At 38.9% G+C, this 16,383-nt stretch overlaps 1 protein-coding gene across 5 annotated transcripts in view; it reads right to left on the bottom strand.

The window, feature by feature from the left end:
• WARS2 (tryptophanyl tRNA synthetase 2, mitochondrial) overlaps positions 1–16,383 on the bottom strand; it is a 104,358-nt gene that overhangs the window by 50,483 nt on the left and 37,492 nt on the right. For all 5 annotated transcript variants that reach the window (XM_043876890.1, XM_043876888.1, XM_043876891.1 and 2 more), the window contains exon 2: positions 6,369–6,626. In XM_043876890.1, the coding sequence (XP_043732825.1) occupies positions 6,369–6,626 (258 nt within the window). The remainder of the gene's footprint in view (positions 1–6,368; positions 6,627–16,383) is intronic.

Raw genomic sequence — 16,383 nt, 5'->3', positions numbered from 1 at the left:
TACCCTGGTGATCTTGTGGCTGACTTGGAGCTGCCCAGTATCACAACAGAGTATCTTCTACATATTATCAGCCTGGGAAAAGATCAAAATCTAAATTTCAAAGTACAGTTTCTATTGAATGTATATAGCTTTCAAACCATCATAAGTTTAACCACTGTAAGTCAGAAACTGTCTATATAACTTGCAAAAGTAGTGCCTTAGGAAGAAAATTAACGTTCATGTTTAGGTCCAAAAAGGCTAATTATTTATAGTGAGTAAAAGAAAAGCTGATTAACATATTAAAGGCATGAAAAAAGTGGTAGCACAAAACTCAAAGTTTTAAATGAGGAAAGATTAACTTTACAGAAATAAAATGATCAACAAATCAAAAGGCATGAAAAACAAGAGACTTAAGATCCATAATCAAATGTTATTTGTAGACCTTGGTTGGATCATCATTTCAATAAGCCAACTATAAAACACATTTTGGGAAAACCAGCATAGTTTGAACATGGACTGGGTATTAGATGATAATATGGGATTATCATTAACTTTGTTAAGTTTGATGACACTATTGTGGTTATGTAAGAAAACTTCCTGAGTTTATAGAAAGGCATGCTAAAATATTTAGGGCATGAAATGCCATGATGTAAGAAAAAAAAGAAATGCCATGATGTGTGATATCTGCTATAAAATACTTCAGCAAAGAAAACAACATGGGATCTTCCATGGTAGTCCAGTGATTAGGAATCTGCCTTCCAATACAGGGGATGTGGGTTCAATTCCTGGTCCAGGAACTAAGATCCCACATGCCTCAGGGCAACCATGCCTGCATGCAGCAACTAGAAGCCTCTGTAGGCCACAGTGAAGATCCAGCATAGCCAAATAAATAAATAAATAAAATTGGCAAAGATAACCATGAAGAAGTATATTAAAAAAAAAAAAATTGGAGAGACTAATCACAAAATGTTAATAAATGATGGGGGTAAAGTATACTATTCTCCTACTCTTCTACATATATTTCAAATTTTCTTCATTAAATATTTTAAACAGGAAAGAGAATCTGATACAATAACCAGTCTACCCACTGAGTTGTAATAATGTTGGTGGCCTGAGTTCAAGAAGGAAATGGCCCAGACCAAGAATGTCTTGAGGACAGAAAGACATCTGAGGAAGCCTTTCAACTGTCTTTGTGTGACAAAAACTGTGGAATATGGGCTCATGAGTACTCTTCTCAAATTTTACCTGGCAAACTATTGAAGTTCTCCCAAGGGAGCTGAAGTCAGGGATGGTAGGAGGGGACCTGTGAAACAGTTTATAGGCCATCAAGGAAACAGGCAGCACAAGTTGCCTCCACTCTCTGACCTAGACCTACAATCAGTTGGGGAACCAGAGAGCTCACTGTGTAACATAAAAAAACCAAAGGGAAGGTGAATTTTACTATCTCTCACTTATGAAAGAGTTCTTATAAAGCTCCCCATATTGTGGGTTACTCTTTCAATTGCTATTTTGAACAACACTATACCATGTGGAAGAAGATACCTCAATAATTGCAAATTTTTATATATTTATGGAGGTCACTGCCAAAAACTCTTTACAACAGAGAACATATTTAAAATAGAAGAGTTCCTTCTGGGGCTATGAGCTCAAAGTGCAAGTATTGGATGCAGTTGTACATAAACCTTTAATTTTAAAAGTTGCTTTAAAAAGCAGTCTGACAAGTGGCTACTTTGTGGAGATTGGACATTTTCACCTAGATGAATTATGGAAATATAATATAATTTTTAAAATTGATACAACCACTATGGAGAACGGTATTGAGATTTCTTTTAAAAAACTAGGAATAAGACTACCATATGATCCAACAATACTACTACTGGGCATATGGCCTGAGGAAACCATAATTGAAAAGGACACATGTACCCCCATGTTCATTGCAGCACTGTTTACAATAGCTAGGACACAGAAGCAACCTAGATGTCCATTGACAGATGAATGGATAAAGAAGTTGTAGTACATATACACAATGGAATATTACTCAGTTATAAAAAAAGAACATATTTAAATCAGTTCTAATAAGGTGGATTAAACTAGAGCCATTATACAGAGTGAAGTAAATAAGAAAGAAAAATGAATGTCATATATCAACATGTATATATGGAATCTATATATACATATATTAACATGTATATATGATCTCTCTTCCCTTCCAAGGCAAACCATTCAATATCACGGTGATCCATCTATGCCCTGGCCAGTAATGCTGAAGAAGCTGAGGTTGAATGGTTCTATGAAGACCTACAAGACCTTCTCGAACTAACACCCCAAAAAGGTGCCCTTTGCATTACAGGGAACTGGAATGCAAAAGTAGGAAGTCAAGAAACACCTGGAGTAACAGGCAAATTTGGCCTCGGAGTACAAAATGAAGCAGGGCAAAGGCTAAAGAGTTTTGAAAAGAGAATGCACTGGTCATAGCAAACACCCTCTTCCAACAACACAAGAGAAGACTCTACACATGGGCATCACCAGATGGTCAACACCAAAATCAGATTGATTATATTCTTTGCAGCCAAAGATGGAGAAGCTCTATACAGTCAGCAAAAACAAGACTGGGAGCTGACTGTGGCTCAGATCATGAACTCCTTATGGCCAAATTCAGACTTAAATTGAAGAAAGTAGGGAAAACCACTAGACCATTCAGGTATGACCTAAATCAAATCCCTTACAATTTTATAGTGGAAGTGAGAAATAGATTTAAGGGACTAGATCTGATAGACAGAGTGCCTCAAGAACTATGGATGGAGATTTGTGACATTGTACAGGAGACATTGTACAGCAAGACCATCCCCAAGAAAAACAAATGCAAAAAAGCAAAATGGCCATCTGAGGAGGCCTTACAAATAGCTATGAAAAGAAGAGAAGCAAAAAGCAAAGAAGAAAAGGAAAGATATACCCATCTGAATGCAGAGTTCCAAAGAATAGCAAGGAGAGATAAGAAAGCCTTCCTCAGTGATCAATGCAAAGAAATAAAGGAAAACAATAGAATGGGAAAGACTAGAGATCTCTTCAAGAAAATTAGAGATACCAAGGGAACATTTCATGCAAAGATGGGCACAATAAAGGACAGAAATGGTATGGACCTAACAGAAGCAGAAGATATTAAGAAGAGGTGGCAAGAATACACAGAAGAACTGTACAAAAAAGACCTTCATGACCCAGATAATCACAATGGTGTGATCACTCACCTAGAGCCAGACATCCTGGAATGTGAAGTCAAGTGGAGGTGATGGAAAATTCTGAAAGAGATGGGAATACCAGACCACTTGACCTGCCTCCTGAGAAATCTGTATGCAGGTCAGGAAGCAACAGTTAGATCCAGACATGGAACAACATACTGGTTCCAAATCGGAAAAGGAGTACGTCAAGGCTGTATATTGTCACCCTGCTTATTTAACTTATATGCAGAGTACATCATGAGAAACGCTGGGCTGGATGAAGCACAAGCTCGAATCAAGATTGCTGGGAGAAATATCAATAACCTCAGATATGCAGATGACACCACCCTTATGGCAGAAAGTAAAGAAGAACTAAAGAGCCTCTTGATGAAAGTGAAAGAGGAGAGTGAAAAAGCTGGCTTAAAGCTCAACATTCAGAAAACAAACATCATGGCATCCAGTCCTATCTTCATGGCAAACAGATGGAGAAACAGTGGAAACAGTGACAGACTTTACTTTTTTGGGCTCCAAAATCACTGCAGATGGTGACTGCAGCTGTGAAATTAAAGGATACTCCTTGGGAGAAAAGTTATGACCAACCTAGATAGCATATTAAAAAGCAGAGACATTACTTTGCCAACAAAGGTCCATCTGGTCAAGGCTATGGTTTTTCCAGTGATCATGTATGGATGTGAGAGTTGGACTGTGAAGAAAGCTGAGCGCCGAAAAACTGATGCTTTTGAACTGTGGTATTGGAGAAGACTCTTGAGAGTCCCTTGGACAGCAAGGAGATCCAACCAGTCCATCGTAAAGGAGATCAGTTCTGGGTGTTCATTGGAAGGACTGATGCTGAAGCTGAAACTCCAATACTTTGGCCACCTGATGTGAAGAGCTGACTCATTTGAAAAGACCCTGATGCTGGGAAAGATTGAAGGCAGGAGGAGAAGGGGACAAACAGAGGATGAGATGGTTGGATGGCATCACCGACTCAATGGACATGAGTTTGAATAAACTCCAGGAGTTGGTGATGGACAGGGAGGCCTGGTGTGCTGCAGTACATGGGGTCACAAAAAAGTCAGATATGACTGAGCGACTGAACTGAACTGATGGAATCTAGAAAGACAGTACTGATGATCCTACTTGCAGGGCAGCAAAGGAGACTCAGACTTGAAGAACAGCCTTTTGGCACAGTCGGGAAGGAGAGGGTGGGATGATTTGAGAGAGTAGCATTGAAGCATACACAACACCATATACAAAATAAATAGCCAGTGGGAATTTGCTATATGACACAGGGAACCCAAAGCCAGTGCTTTGCGACAACCTAGAGGGGTGGGATGGGGAGGGAGGTGAGAGGGAGGTTCAAGAGGGAGGGGACATCAGTATACCTATGACCTATTCATGCTGATTCATAGCAGAAACCATCACAGTATTATAAAGTAATTATCTTCTAATAAAAATAAATTCTTTAATAAAAGAGTATCATACAAGGATCAAAAGAGCTTATATCAAAAGCAGCTAAGATGGAGTGAAGATGGTATGCCTTGGAAAATGCATTAGGTGACTCAAAAACTGGCTCTGATAATTATTAGACTGGCTCTGATAATTATAATGTGAGAGAGGGGTGTGAAGGGCTTGTACAGACATTGTTTCATGAAATATGAGAGGCATCATCTTTTCAGAGAAAAGGTAGGAATGCTTCTGAGGTATCTCAACCAAGAGGGTGAGATATCTAAGGACAGCTAGTATGAAGAAGGTAAGTCCTATGGAACAAGGACCCGGAGGGTAAGGATGATGGACAACCAATACCTCCAAGTATTGGAATAGCAGTCATGTGGAATACAGAGTTTATTTATTATGTATTTTCAGAGAGAAGTTAAATAAGTGGCTGAAAATTACAGGAAGGCAGATGTTTGCTCAGCATAAGCAAGTTCTTGATAACAATTAGATCTGTCCAAGATTCAATCTGAAAAGTCATACATAAAGAAGGCCTTCCTGACCAACTGTGAAAAAGGAAATTGAGGTAAATTGCCTTTAAAAGTCATGTTAAGGCTGATTCATGTCAATGTATGACAAAAACCACTACAATATTGTAAAGTAATTAGCCTCCAACTAATAAAAATAAATGAAAAAAAATAATAATAAAGGGATGAAAAAAAAAGTCATGTTAATGATTAGATTCTATTATTCCTTCAGATTATCTCTAAGCTGGCAACAAGTTTAAGTTGATAACTGCATTTATTTTTTTGAAGATATTCTTCTCATTCATTACATATTTTTAAATGGTTTCTGTGTGTGAATCATTATATTAAGTTCTGTGGGTGATTAAATATGCCTAAAAATGAGTGTCAGAAGTTTATGATCAAGAAAGGAGTTGTACACATGTGTAACACGTACCACATTTGCATACATGTTAAATTATGCCAAAACATGTATAACATACTATTCCTTGGCTGGGGCTTGTCATCAGGTTAAAGAAAACATGTAATGTAAAGCATGATTCAGTTAAAACTCTCATCTTCTTTGCTAGGGAGTCTCTTAAGTGCTCTGTCTCTAGGCCAGGTTATCTGCCTGTCCAAGAGCAAACTGATTCATCCATAGTAAAGATATGAGTCAAATATTCTGGCTGTGTTCTGAGGCCTTTCTTGGCTTGGACTCAAGACACTGGACATCGTCTTCCAATTTCCCAGCTAGCTCTTTCAAATCTTCTCAAAAGTTATTATACAAAGAATGAACAATAGGAATCATCCAGTAGACCTTCCAAATGCAATACCCAGCAAAGCAACATTGTAGTTACGTAAAAACATCAGTTGCTAAATTCTATCCCTCATCACCAGGAAACTAGTCAACAGCATGAATTCATCAGTTTGAATGCAACCCAATATAGAAAAACAGTTCTTGAGTTAGAAGTAATAATAGGATACAATTTTTTGGTATATGAAGCACTATAAACTTACCAAGTACAGTTGAGGAAAAAGCTGAAAATATTATTGCATTATAATAATACTCAATGACATGAACACAAAGAAAAATGAACCAGTTACATTTTATGAAGTCACCTTTGAACGCTCAAAAAAAAAAAAAAAAATCACAAACAGGAGCTGTATAAACCACTGAATTTTTTCCTCAAATAATCTGAAAATAAAAGTTTTCTCAGTTCCAATCTGAGAAGCTGACCTGAGATTGCTGGAAAAGGATGCTCTTCTCTGGGTTTATGCCACAAGCGAGAAGAGCAGCAGTCATGTCCAAGATGCTCTGCCGGAGGATGGCTGGGTCTCGGGGGACAGTGACGGAATGCAGGTCAACAATACTATACATCACGGAGTCATGCTCATCCTGTAACCTCACCCAGCTCTCAATGGCTCCCAGATAGTTGCCGAGGTGGGGGATTCCTGTAGGCTGAATGCCCGAGAATATTCGCTTCACAGCATCTTTCTGAAACAAAGGAGAACAAACAAAATTGCTTTTGAAGCAGAATCCATGAATCTGATGCCCATGTTACCACAGCTATGATGGCTACTCCTATTTTTTTTTTTAAATAAAATCTGACAGTCATCATCCTTATGCATTTATTTTGTTCCAACTTGGTGCAAAGCACTATGTTTGGTGCTATTAGGGGACAGAATATAATAATATATATATTTTTTCTTTTTGCACTCAAAACCTTACAAATGCAAAGGCACGTAAGAAAAGGTCTGTATCTCCAATCTAATTGGAGAGAGAAGATATGCTTATGAAAATAAAAGGAACAATACAACATGACGACACAGTCATAACCAGTTTGGAAAGATAAATAGTGGGGTACAGGCAGGAATTCCCAAGAGCAAAAGATGACTGTGGTTCTGGTGGTCATTACAAAGACTTCAGACATAGAAGTGAAATTTCACTGGAGGTTAAAGGGGCTCCAAGGGTTTGTTATGACATGATTCACTCATTGTGCAGGTAAGGCAATGAAGGCCATAGCATTAGGGCTAAAGGTTACTGCTACTTAATTCAGTTTTCTTGCTGATATAATTTAATGTGCAGAATCTTGGGTTACCCACTTAGATAGCATATTAAAAAGCAGAGACATTACTTTGCCAACAAAGGTCCATCTGGTCAAGGCTATGGTTTTTCCAGTGGTCATGTATAGATGTGAGAGTTGGATTGTGAAGAAAGCTGAGCGCCAAAAAATTGATGCTTTTGAACTGTGGTGTTGGAGAAGACTCTTGAGAGTCCCTTGGACTGCAAGGAGATCCAACCAGTCCATCGTAAAGGAGATCAGTCCTGGGTGTTCATTGGAAGGACTGATGCTGAAGCTGAAACTCCAATACTTTGGCCAACTGATGCGAAGAGCTGACTCATCTGAAAAGACCCTGATGCTGGGAGGGATGGGGGGCAGGAGGAGAAGGGGACGACAGAGGATGAGATGGCTGGATGGCATCACCGACTCGATGGGCATGAGTTTGAATAAGCTCCAGGAGCTGGTGTTGGACAGGGAGGCCTGGCGTGCTGCGATTCATGGGGTCGCAAAGAGTCAGACATGACTGAACGACTGAACTGAACTGAATTGATACTTCATTTCTGGTATTACTTCTTGATAAAGTTATTTAGCATTTTCATGTTTTGGTTTCCTTTGACTTTTGATAAAATCATTTTATTTCTTCAAAAGAAGTTTTTAATTTTGCATAATTTTTAAATTATAAAATCATTTTTGACCTGCTTTTCCACTGACCTAATTTGCTGTTATTGAAGTCATAATAGGAAGTGAGAAAAAAAAATGTGCTTCAGTATTTGAAAGATTTTGAATGCAAAAAAATTTTTTTTTGCCATACCACATGGCTTGTGGGATCTTAGTTCCCCAACCAGGGATTGAACCTGTGCCCCCTGTGGTGGAAGCATGGAGTCCTAACCACTGGACTGCCAGGGAATTCCCCTGCAAATTTTTTTTCAAAAAATATTTTCTGTCCCTAAAACAGGGTGAAAAAATGCCATGTTTCCTTTTAATCATTTTGCATTCTATAGTAAAAAACCAAAAAATGAATGTATATAAATAAATGTGCTATAACTAAAAGGCTCTGAAAAAATAAAATGCATCCTTATCATTTTTAACAATAGTAAAAATATTACTAATAACAGTTGTAATTTACTGGATAACTACTATGTTGCTGGCATTTATGCTCAGTGCTTTATATGCATTAATATATTTACCCCTTATAATACACAATATGGTAGGCATATGATTACCTCCAATTTGCAGATGAGAAAACTGAGGTTCAGAGATATTAAGATATTGACCATGGTAACACAACTCATACATGAGACTGAAATTTCAAGCCACGTATCACTGACTTCAGAGCTCATGTATGCTCCTTCCACTGGCTATCATGTTTTGCTTAGCCACCAACTATTAAAACTTTTTACATTCATAGCATTATTTTGCCAGCTCTCTGTCACAAAGAAAAAAAATGTTATGGGTGAAAAAGAATATTCTTATGTTTACTTCTGTACAAATTTCTCTAGTGTACATAGTTAGGAGCTGAATTGCTGGGTCATATGGCCCAGCCAGGAAAGAATCTGTCTGCAATGCAGGAGACCTGGGTTCAATCCCTGGATTGGGAAGATCCCCTGGAGAAGGAAAAGGCTACTCGCTCCAGTATTCTGGCCTGGAGAATTCCATGGACTCTATGGTCCATGGGGTCACAAAGAGTCGGACATGACTGAGCAACTTTCACTTCACTTCAAGGTATGCATTCAGTTCAGTTCAGTCGCTCAGTCATGTCGGACTCTTTGCGCCCCCATGGACTGCAGCACGCCAGGCTTCCCTGTCCATCACCAACTCCTGGAGCTTACTCAAACTCATGTCCATCAAGTCAGTGATGCCATCCAACCATCTCATCCTCTGTCGTCCCCTTCTCCTCCCGCCTTCAATCTTTCCCAGCATCAGGGTTTTTTCTGGTGAGTCAGTTCTTCAAGGTATGCATATGTATTTTCAATTGTACTACAGTGTGCTAAACTGTTCCTAAGTATGCAGCTTCTACCACCAATTCCTGTTGGTCCACATCCTTACCAACACTTTGCCAGTAGTTTTAATTTTAGCTCACTGGTGATATGAAGTAGAATCTCATTACAGTTTAATTGCATTTCTTTGATTATTTATTAGAGAAGCTGAGAACTCTTATGGTTATTGCTATTTTAATAACCATATTGCTCTCCCCTGTGGAGAGCCTATTCAGGTTATTTTGTCTATTTTTCTGAAGTTGGAAAATGTTTTTATTGATTTAAGAATTTTTGTATATTCTGGATCCTACTATTTTGTCAGTTATATGTGTGGCCAATACATTCTCTCATTGTGTGGCTATTTGCTTTTTTGTTATCTTTTGATAAAGAGATGTTCCTAATTTTACCAAATATGTAATCTTGACTACAGATTTTTATGTCATAGAACAAATCTTCCAAAATTGCACATTTATGAAGATATGTGTATTCATATATAAAACATATATGTATGTGCATGTTTTAAAGTTTTATTTTTCACATTTAAGTCTGTATCAATTTGGAGATTTCTACATATGGTGTGAGGCAAGCATCTGCTTTATTTTCTCTCCTTTTTCTTTTTCTCTGTGTGGATACCTAATTATTCTAGCACCATTTATTGAAAAGATTGTCTTTCCCCACTGCTCTAGAATGCCACTTCAGCATAAATCAAATATCTCTTTATGTCTGAGTATCTGGTCTTTCTATTCTGTCTCATTGGTTCACTGGTCTCTTTGTCTATTTCTGCACCAGTATTACAGTTGTCTTTTTAATAAGTCTTGGGACCTGGTGGAGCAAGTCTTTCTGCCTTATTCTTCTATAGTATCTAACCCACCCTTGGTCTTTTACACTTCTCAATGCATTTTAGAGTCATCTTGTCAAGTTCCAAGAGAAAAAAAAAAACCTGTTGGGATTTTTGATTGGGATTACATTGAGTCCATAGATTGCTTTGGGGAGAACCAACATCTTTATAATATGGGGTCCTCCAATCTTGAAAACCATACAGCAAAAGAGAATTAATGCAAAACATGATGACTATAGTTGATAACACTGTGTTGTATAATTGAAATTTGCTAAGCGAGTAGAACTTAAATGTTCTTAAATGTCCTCTCACACACACAAATATGTAAGGTGTTGGTTGTGGTAATAATTAACTAGGTGGGGGATCTTTTTTTCCTTAATTTATTTACTTTTACTTGAAGAATAATTACAATACAGTGTTGGTTTCTGCCATATAACAACATGGATCAGCCATAGCTACACATATGCCCCTCCCTCATGAGCCCCCGTCCCATCTCCCACCCCATCCCACTCCTCTAGGTTATCACAGAGCCAGAAGCGGGGGATCTTTGCACAATATATATCAGATTACCATGGTATATGTGCACTTTAAATATCTTACAATTTATTTGTTGATATATATCAACAAAGCTGAAAATTTTTTAAAAAGAATGTAACATTTACCACAGAGTTTATATATAACATTAGCTCCTAAGAGCTAGTCTACTTCAGATATGGGAGTGCCAAGACTACTTAAATTTTGCCCTTTCCTATTCCCTAGAATTTCAAATCCTAAAATATAGTCTATTTCCCCCATATCTGCTTATTTTCCTCTTTATTCTTCAGATGACAGCTGTAAAATAGAATGCTACATCATAGTTCCATGATCCAGAATTGTGCTTGATCCAAGCACTCAGGAGACCTAAAAGATTTGTGGCTCTGAGAATATGAAAAATACCTTTTAAGTAACTGAGAACAAATATGATCTTGCACTTAGAATCACACACATGTACACACACACACACAGACTCCACACGAGGACCTCAATGACTAACTCCTGAAATCATAATTTAGAGACATTATTTTAAAAATAGTTGGCAGCTGAGAACTGAGGCTGAGAGATAGAGGTGGGGGTTGGACAGGGGGAAGGGGAGAAAGAAAAGAAAGGGAGAGAGAAGAGTTAGCATAGAATAAGTACCTATCAGGGAGGCTTTCTCTAGTGCCTTAGGACTGTAGTAAGCCCTGGGCTCCTGATATGGGAATAAGTAAAGAAGTTTTCAGTGAGGTTAAAAATGATTAATGGGCTTTAGGGACTGATTGATGAAGAGACAAAGCAAAGCAGAAAAACAAGCTCTGAACTTAATAAATGGAAAGGAAAAAAAAAAAATACCATCCAGAAACGCTTGACCCAGGATGAAAGGGGACTGTTTACGGTCATGTAAAAGATTATAAGGACTAGGACTATCGAGCTGGGGGAAAAAAAAGAATATTTCCACACAAATTCCTCCATGTTCAGGAATTATCCCCCAGGACAAATGGAGACACTAATTCTTGAGAAAACTAGCAGAGAAAAGCACTAGAGGACAGACTGTGGGAAAAAAAGAACTGTGACCAGTGGGAATGAACTAGACATGATCTAATACATCTTTTTCATTCTCTAGTTTCTGTGATTCTATACATCCAGGCAGAGGGAATGATGTTATCAAGAAGTAAGAGCAACAAGAAATGGTTTGTTCAATTTTCAAGGAGCTATTAAGAAAATACAGGCTCTAAATGAGAACTGGATTCCTGGCCTTAAAAATATACAGAGAGTGTCTTGCTCTTCTGTGGTGAGTTTATGTTCCCGTCTGTTCCCCCTGCAAGAGTCAGCAGGCAGCCTGACGGCATGGCAGGGGAGATACGCCTGGTACCATGAAATCATGGGGCTGGAATGTGGAGTTTGGGTGGTGGGAGGATGGGGGTTCTGTGTTCAAAAGCAGTAGAGCTGGAAAAGAATGAAAATGAAAGGAGCATGGGCTTCCCAGTGGATGGGAGGCAAACCACAAAGAAAACAGCTTCAAGACCAGCCCACAGGCATTCACTCCTCGGGCAGCCTGGAGCATCAACCTTCAATCCCTTTGCAGTGAACGGAGACTAAAAAGAAGGTTCGTTTTACAAAATAGGTCTTCATTTTTATTTCAGATGTATTTCTGTAACAAAGGCCACTTCCAGTCAATGCAGGCCTTGGCTAATTTTGTTAACAGAATTAGCATCACCAATGGGCAACTTCAATTCTGAGATTTGATATATTCCAGAAGAGAGGATCGGAGTTTGAATTTGAATCAGAGGGAGGACAGATTTATCAATCTGACAGATGTAGCTCAAATCATTCCTGTTATAAGGTACTGAGCACATTCCAAATTTGTAATTATCATAATTTCAATGATTGCATCCAAAAGCAGTTGAAAAATCCCAAGCTGCTAATTATGGCAAAAGATAATTTTTCTGATCAACTAAAGAGAGCTTCTGATTTTATTCCCAAGTGCATAATATATGTCCAAAAAAGCTTGCCTACAAGCTTAGAAACACTTTCAACTTTGGCGTGGAGGTGGCAACCAAAGACTTCGACTAAAGATTTCAAGATTCTTACTACAAAATCCTGCTTGTGTCCAGCTGGGGCATCAATTGTGTATTCATCATACCTGTTTTAACTATAGTCAATGGTAGACCAAAAACTTGGCTAAACAACCATCATTTCTAACTGTTTCCATGAAAAGCATGTTATCACAGACTGTGATTGAAAAGGAATCAGCATTATCAACTAATTAGGTTGAAAATCTCTTTTTGTAAGTCTGTTTATTCTGCTAAATAAAAAATACAGCTTAAGGAGCTCTCTGTTAGGGCTTCTCAATTCTATCATGTATAGCACCCCATCATGTATATCTAGGCCCCTTGCATATAATTTTCAACACTTCCTTGAAAATGTCTCTACCACGAACTAGTGATTTAAGAGCTGAAACATAGGAGACCCAGCATAGAAAAACAGCACTTCCATCCTGGCTGGGAGGATCCAGGTGTTTCTCTGAAGCTTTCTTTGGCCACGGCTCAGCATTGTTCTGCCACAGTCAGCGCTTTCTTTCAGAAAGCACAGAGAGCCATGAGTCTGGTGAGAAAATGCTGACTCAGCACACACACACAAAAAAATTGGGTTCGTTTCTGCTTAGAAATGAAACCAGATGCTCAGACCTGGGAATCAATATAGTAAATATTAATTCAATATAAGAGAAAGCAGGTCTTATGTCATCCTCAAACCAGAAGCAATATGTAGACCAGCAATTAAAACTGTAGGAAAAAATCATTATCAAAAAGAAAAAAAGAGGATTGACTAATCCATTAGACTGTGAGTTCCATAAGGGCAGAGACGAGAAGCACTTTCCACATATTGTTAGGCCAGGGAAGTAGTCTGAAAGGAATAAACTTGAGTTTTTAAAACAGTTTTCTATAAACTTATTTAAGCCACCTCCAAATTTTAAGAGCTGTGCATCTGTTCACGACCCTGTGCACTGTGCTGTCCTTCCATCACAGAGCAGAATGCTTTCACAGATGTATTTTTCATTCTTGTGCTGAACTCGAGCAATCAGAAAGATTCCCTGGCACTTGCATGGACCTCACTGCATGTGACGGAGGCAGGGATTACCGGCCTTACTTTCCAGTAAGGACACTGGAAGGTTAAGTAACCTGCACAAGGTCATAGGCAGGTGGTCAGATCTGAATCTCAGCTCTCAGAACTGGACTCGCCCACCTTCTCACTGGTCTGCATTCAGGTTAGAACTTCTTGACTTAAAGATTGGCCTGAACTTTAACTACCTTCACTCCCACCCACAGCTCCCGTCTCTACACACATGCTTCTCAAAAAGGGAAGGTGTGCTTCTCAGAAAGGGAAGGAGATGTTTCCTGAGAGGCCCAGGTAACAGCTGGTGGCATAGCTGGGACCAGAATCCAGACCTCCAGAGCTAGGCTCACCAGACCACACGATGCTTTTCTATTTACATTTATCACATTCCTTTCTCCTGCAGCTATTTCTTTTGTACCTCAGCATATCTTTGGGCTTATTTTCTTCATGCCTTTCTCTTCTGTTTTCTTTCTTACACAACAGTGAATAGCACCTCAGTCAATGTCTCTTCATCAGATGATGAAATATAAAATCTAGGGACTCTGGCTCCTAGGAGGGAATGCACTGTCACCCAAGGGAAGCTAAGCTATGTTGAAATGCAAAACTTATATGTAGGTACAGAATAATCTGGCAAGCCCTTTTAGTTTTTATTGGAAGAGTGACTCAAATATATTATCTAAACACAACATAAATAATTATAACATGATATGTAGTGAGAAACACTTTTAATTTCTAACAATAATACTGCTTCCTAAACCAAGTGAGCCAGGGTCAAATTCTTGACATAAACATCTTAACCACCACTACATAATTTATTTTTACATTGAATGGAACAGTAAATACAGGCAAGAGATCAAGAATACTAAATTTTTTTAAGTATAAAGAATGATCTGAAATGCTTAAGAAAATATTAGTTTTTCCCCATAAGAAAATTTGAACACTGATCTTAAAGTGTTAGAGAAATCATTGCCTAGAAAGATATGACGTTTTTTTTTTATCATTGCCTTTTTTGGTAAAATACAGGCTTATGCATGCATGCTTGGTCATGTTCAATTCTTTGCAACCCTATGGACTGTAGCCCACCAGGCTCTTCCATCCATGGGATTTTCCAGGCAAGAATACTGAAGTGGGCTGCCATTTCCTCCTTCAGGGGATCTTCCTGACCCAGGGATAGAACCCGAGTCTCAGTTTCAAATGTAATATTCTTACTAGATATGCCCAATGTGTAGAAAAGTCCAAAGAAAAGCTTGGTGTAGAGACAACAGTAGAGTCAGTGAAGGAGCCCCAGTAGTCAGCGCCCCGTGGGCTCTTCTGCCTTCACTCCAGCCAGCCTCTTGAGGAGCTTCCTAGAGCACAGCTTTGGAAACAACTTGATCCAGTATATTTTCGAAATATCAATATGTTGTTGAAAAAAAATATTCCTCATCAGGGTAACAGGAAATATACAGAAAAGAAAGTTTTCACACAAAAAAGGCTGGGATAAAGACGTAAATACCACATACACAGACTTAGCTGTACGTATACATCTTTTCCTTTCTTCCTCTGGGGTAAGGCTCAGCCATTATGTGACCATTAATCCCCTTCCCAGTCGTCCTCCCTTATCTTCCATGAGGAGCTGACCTAGTTACTTGCCACTCTTGTATTGCTCGTTCCCCTCTGCCCTCAGACTCTTCCCTCAGCCTGGATATCCTTCATCCTCATCTCTGCCTAGAGAACCCCCTCATAGTCTTCAAGGCCAAACAATCTTTCCCTGATTTTAAACTTGCTAAATATACCTTCTCCCTACCAAACACACACACACACACACACACACACACACACACACACACACACACACACACACAGAGTCACTCTCTCCAGGCAGAACAGATCCTTCTTTCATCAGTTCTTCATTATTGCACATATCACACTGGTAACTTGGTAAATATTTTCTTATTTGCTTAGTAAATATTTTCCCACCTAGAATATGAGCTCTCCAGGGCTGGGGCTGTCTTTTTCATCTTTATATCCCTAGTACATAGCAGTGCCAGGTACATTGTGAGCATCTAATAAGTGTTAGTGGAATAAATGACAAATCTCCCACTCCTACCCCTGACTTTGGCTCCATGTAAAGGGCAAAATAACTATACACAAAATGAACCAAATGTTCCAGTTATAGGGAGTTCCTAAACAAGTTATGTTCATGTTTGAAAACTGGTTTTCTGAAACTCAGAAACTCAATTCTTTAAAAGGCGGTTAAACTCCTGGAAGGCAGCCCATGGAAGCCTCATTGAACCCACAGTACTCCTGAAGGACAGTTTTAACAGCAGTATTTCAGCTGCACCTAAACACCATTCATAAAATTGTTTCTGTGGGAAAGTGAAATCCAAGTTCTATTTTGGGACACACAAGAACTACCTACCCAGTGGTGTCTCTGACTTCAGAGCAGAAAGCACTTAAAGGAGCAATCTGGTAGGAAGAGTAGGCTGTATTTGCATACAGACTTTTGAGACTAGATTTATGATTATCTGGAGGTGGAGGGGACGACAGAGGATGAAATGGTTGGATGGCATCACCGACTCAATGGACATGAATTTGAGTAAACTCCGGGAGTTGGCGATGGACAGGGAGGCCTGGCATGCTGCAGTCCATGGGGTCGCAAAAAGTCGGACACAACTGAGCAACTGAACTGAACTGAACTTGAGGTGGAGCAACATATGGGAGCTTCCTCCAGCATTATCAGCTTACCTAACACTGATATTGTGT

Source organism: Cervus elaphus, chromosome 20 (assembly GCF_910594005.1).
Source record: "Cervus elaphus chromosome 20, mCerEla1.1, whole genome shotgun sequence".
In the NCBI taxonomy this organism is placed as follows: Eukaryota; Metazoa; Chordata; class Mammalia; order Artiodactyla; family Cervidae; genus Cervus; species Cervus elaphus.
Note: the sequence above shows the minus strand (reverse complement) of the source record. Positions and strands in the feature narration are given on the sequence as shown.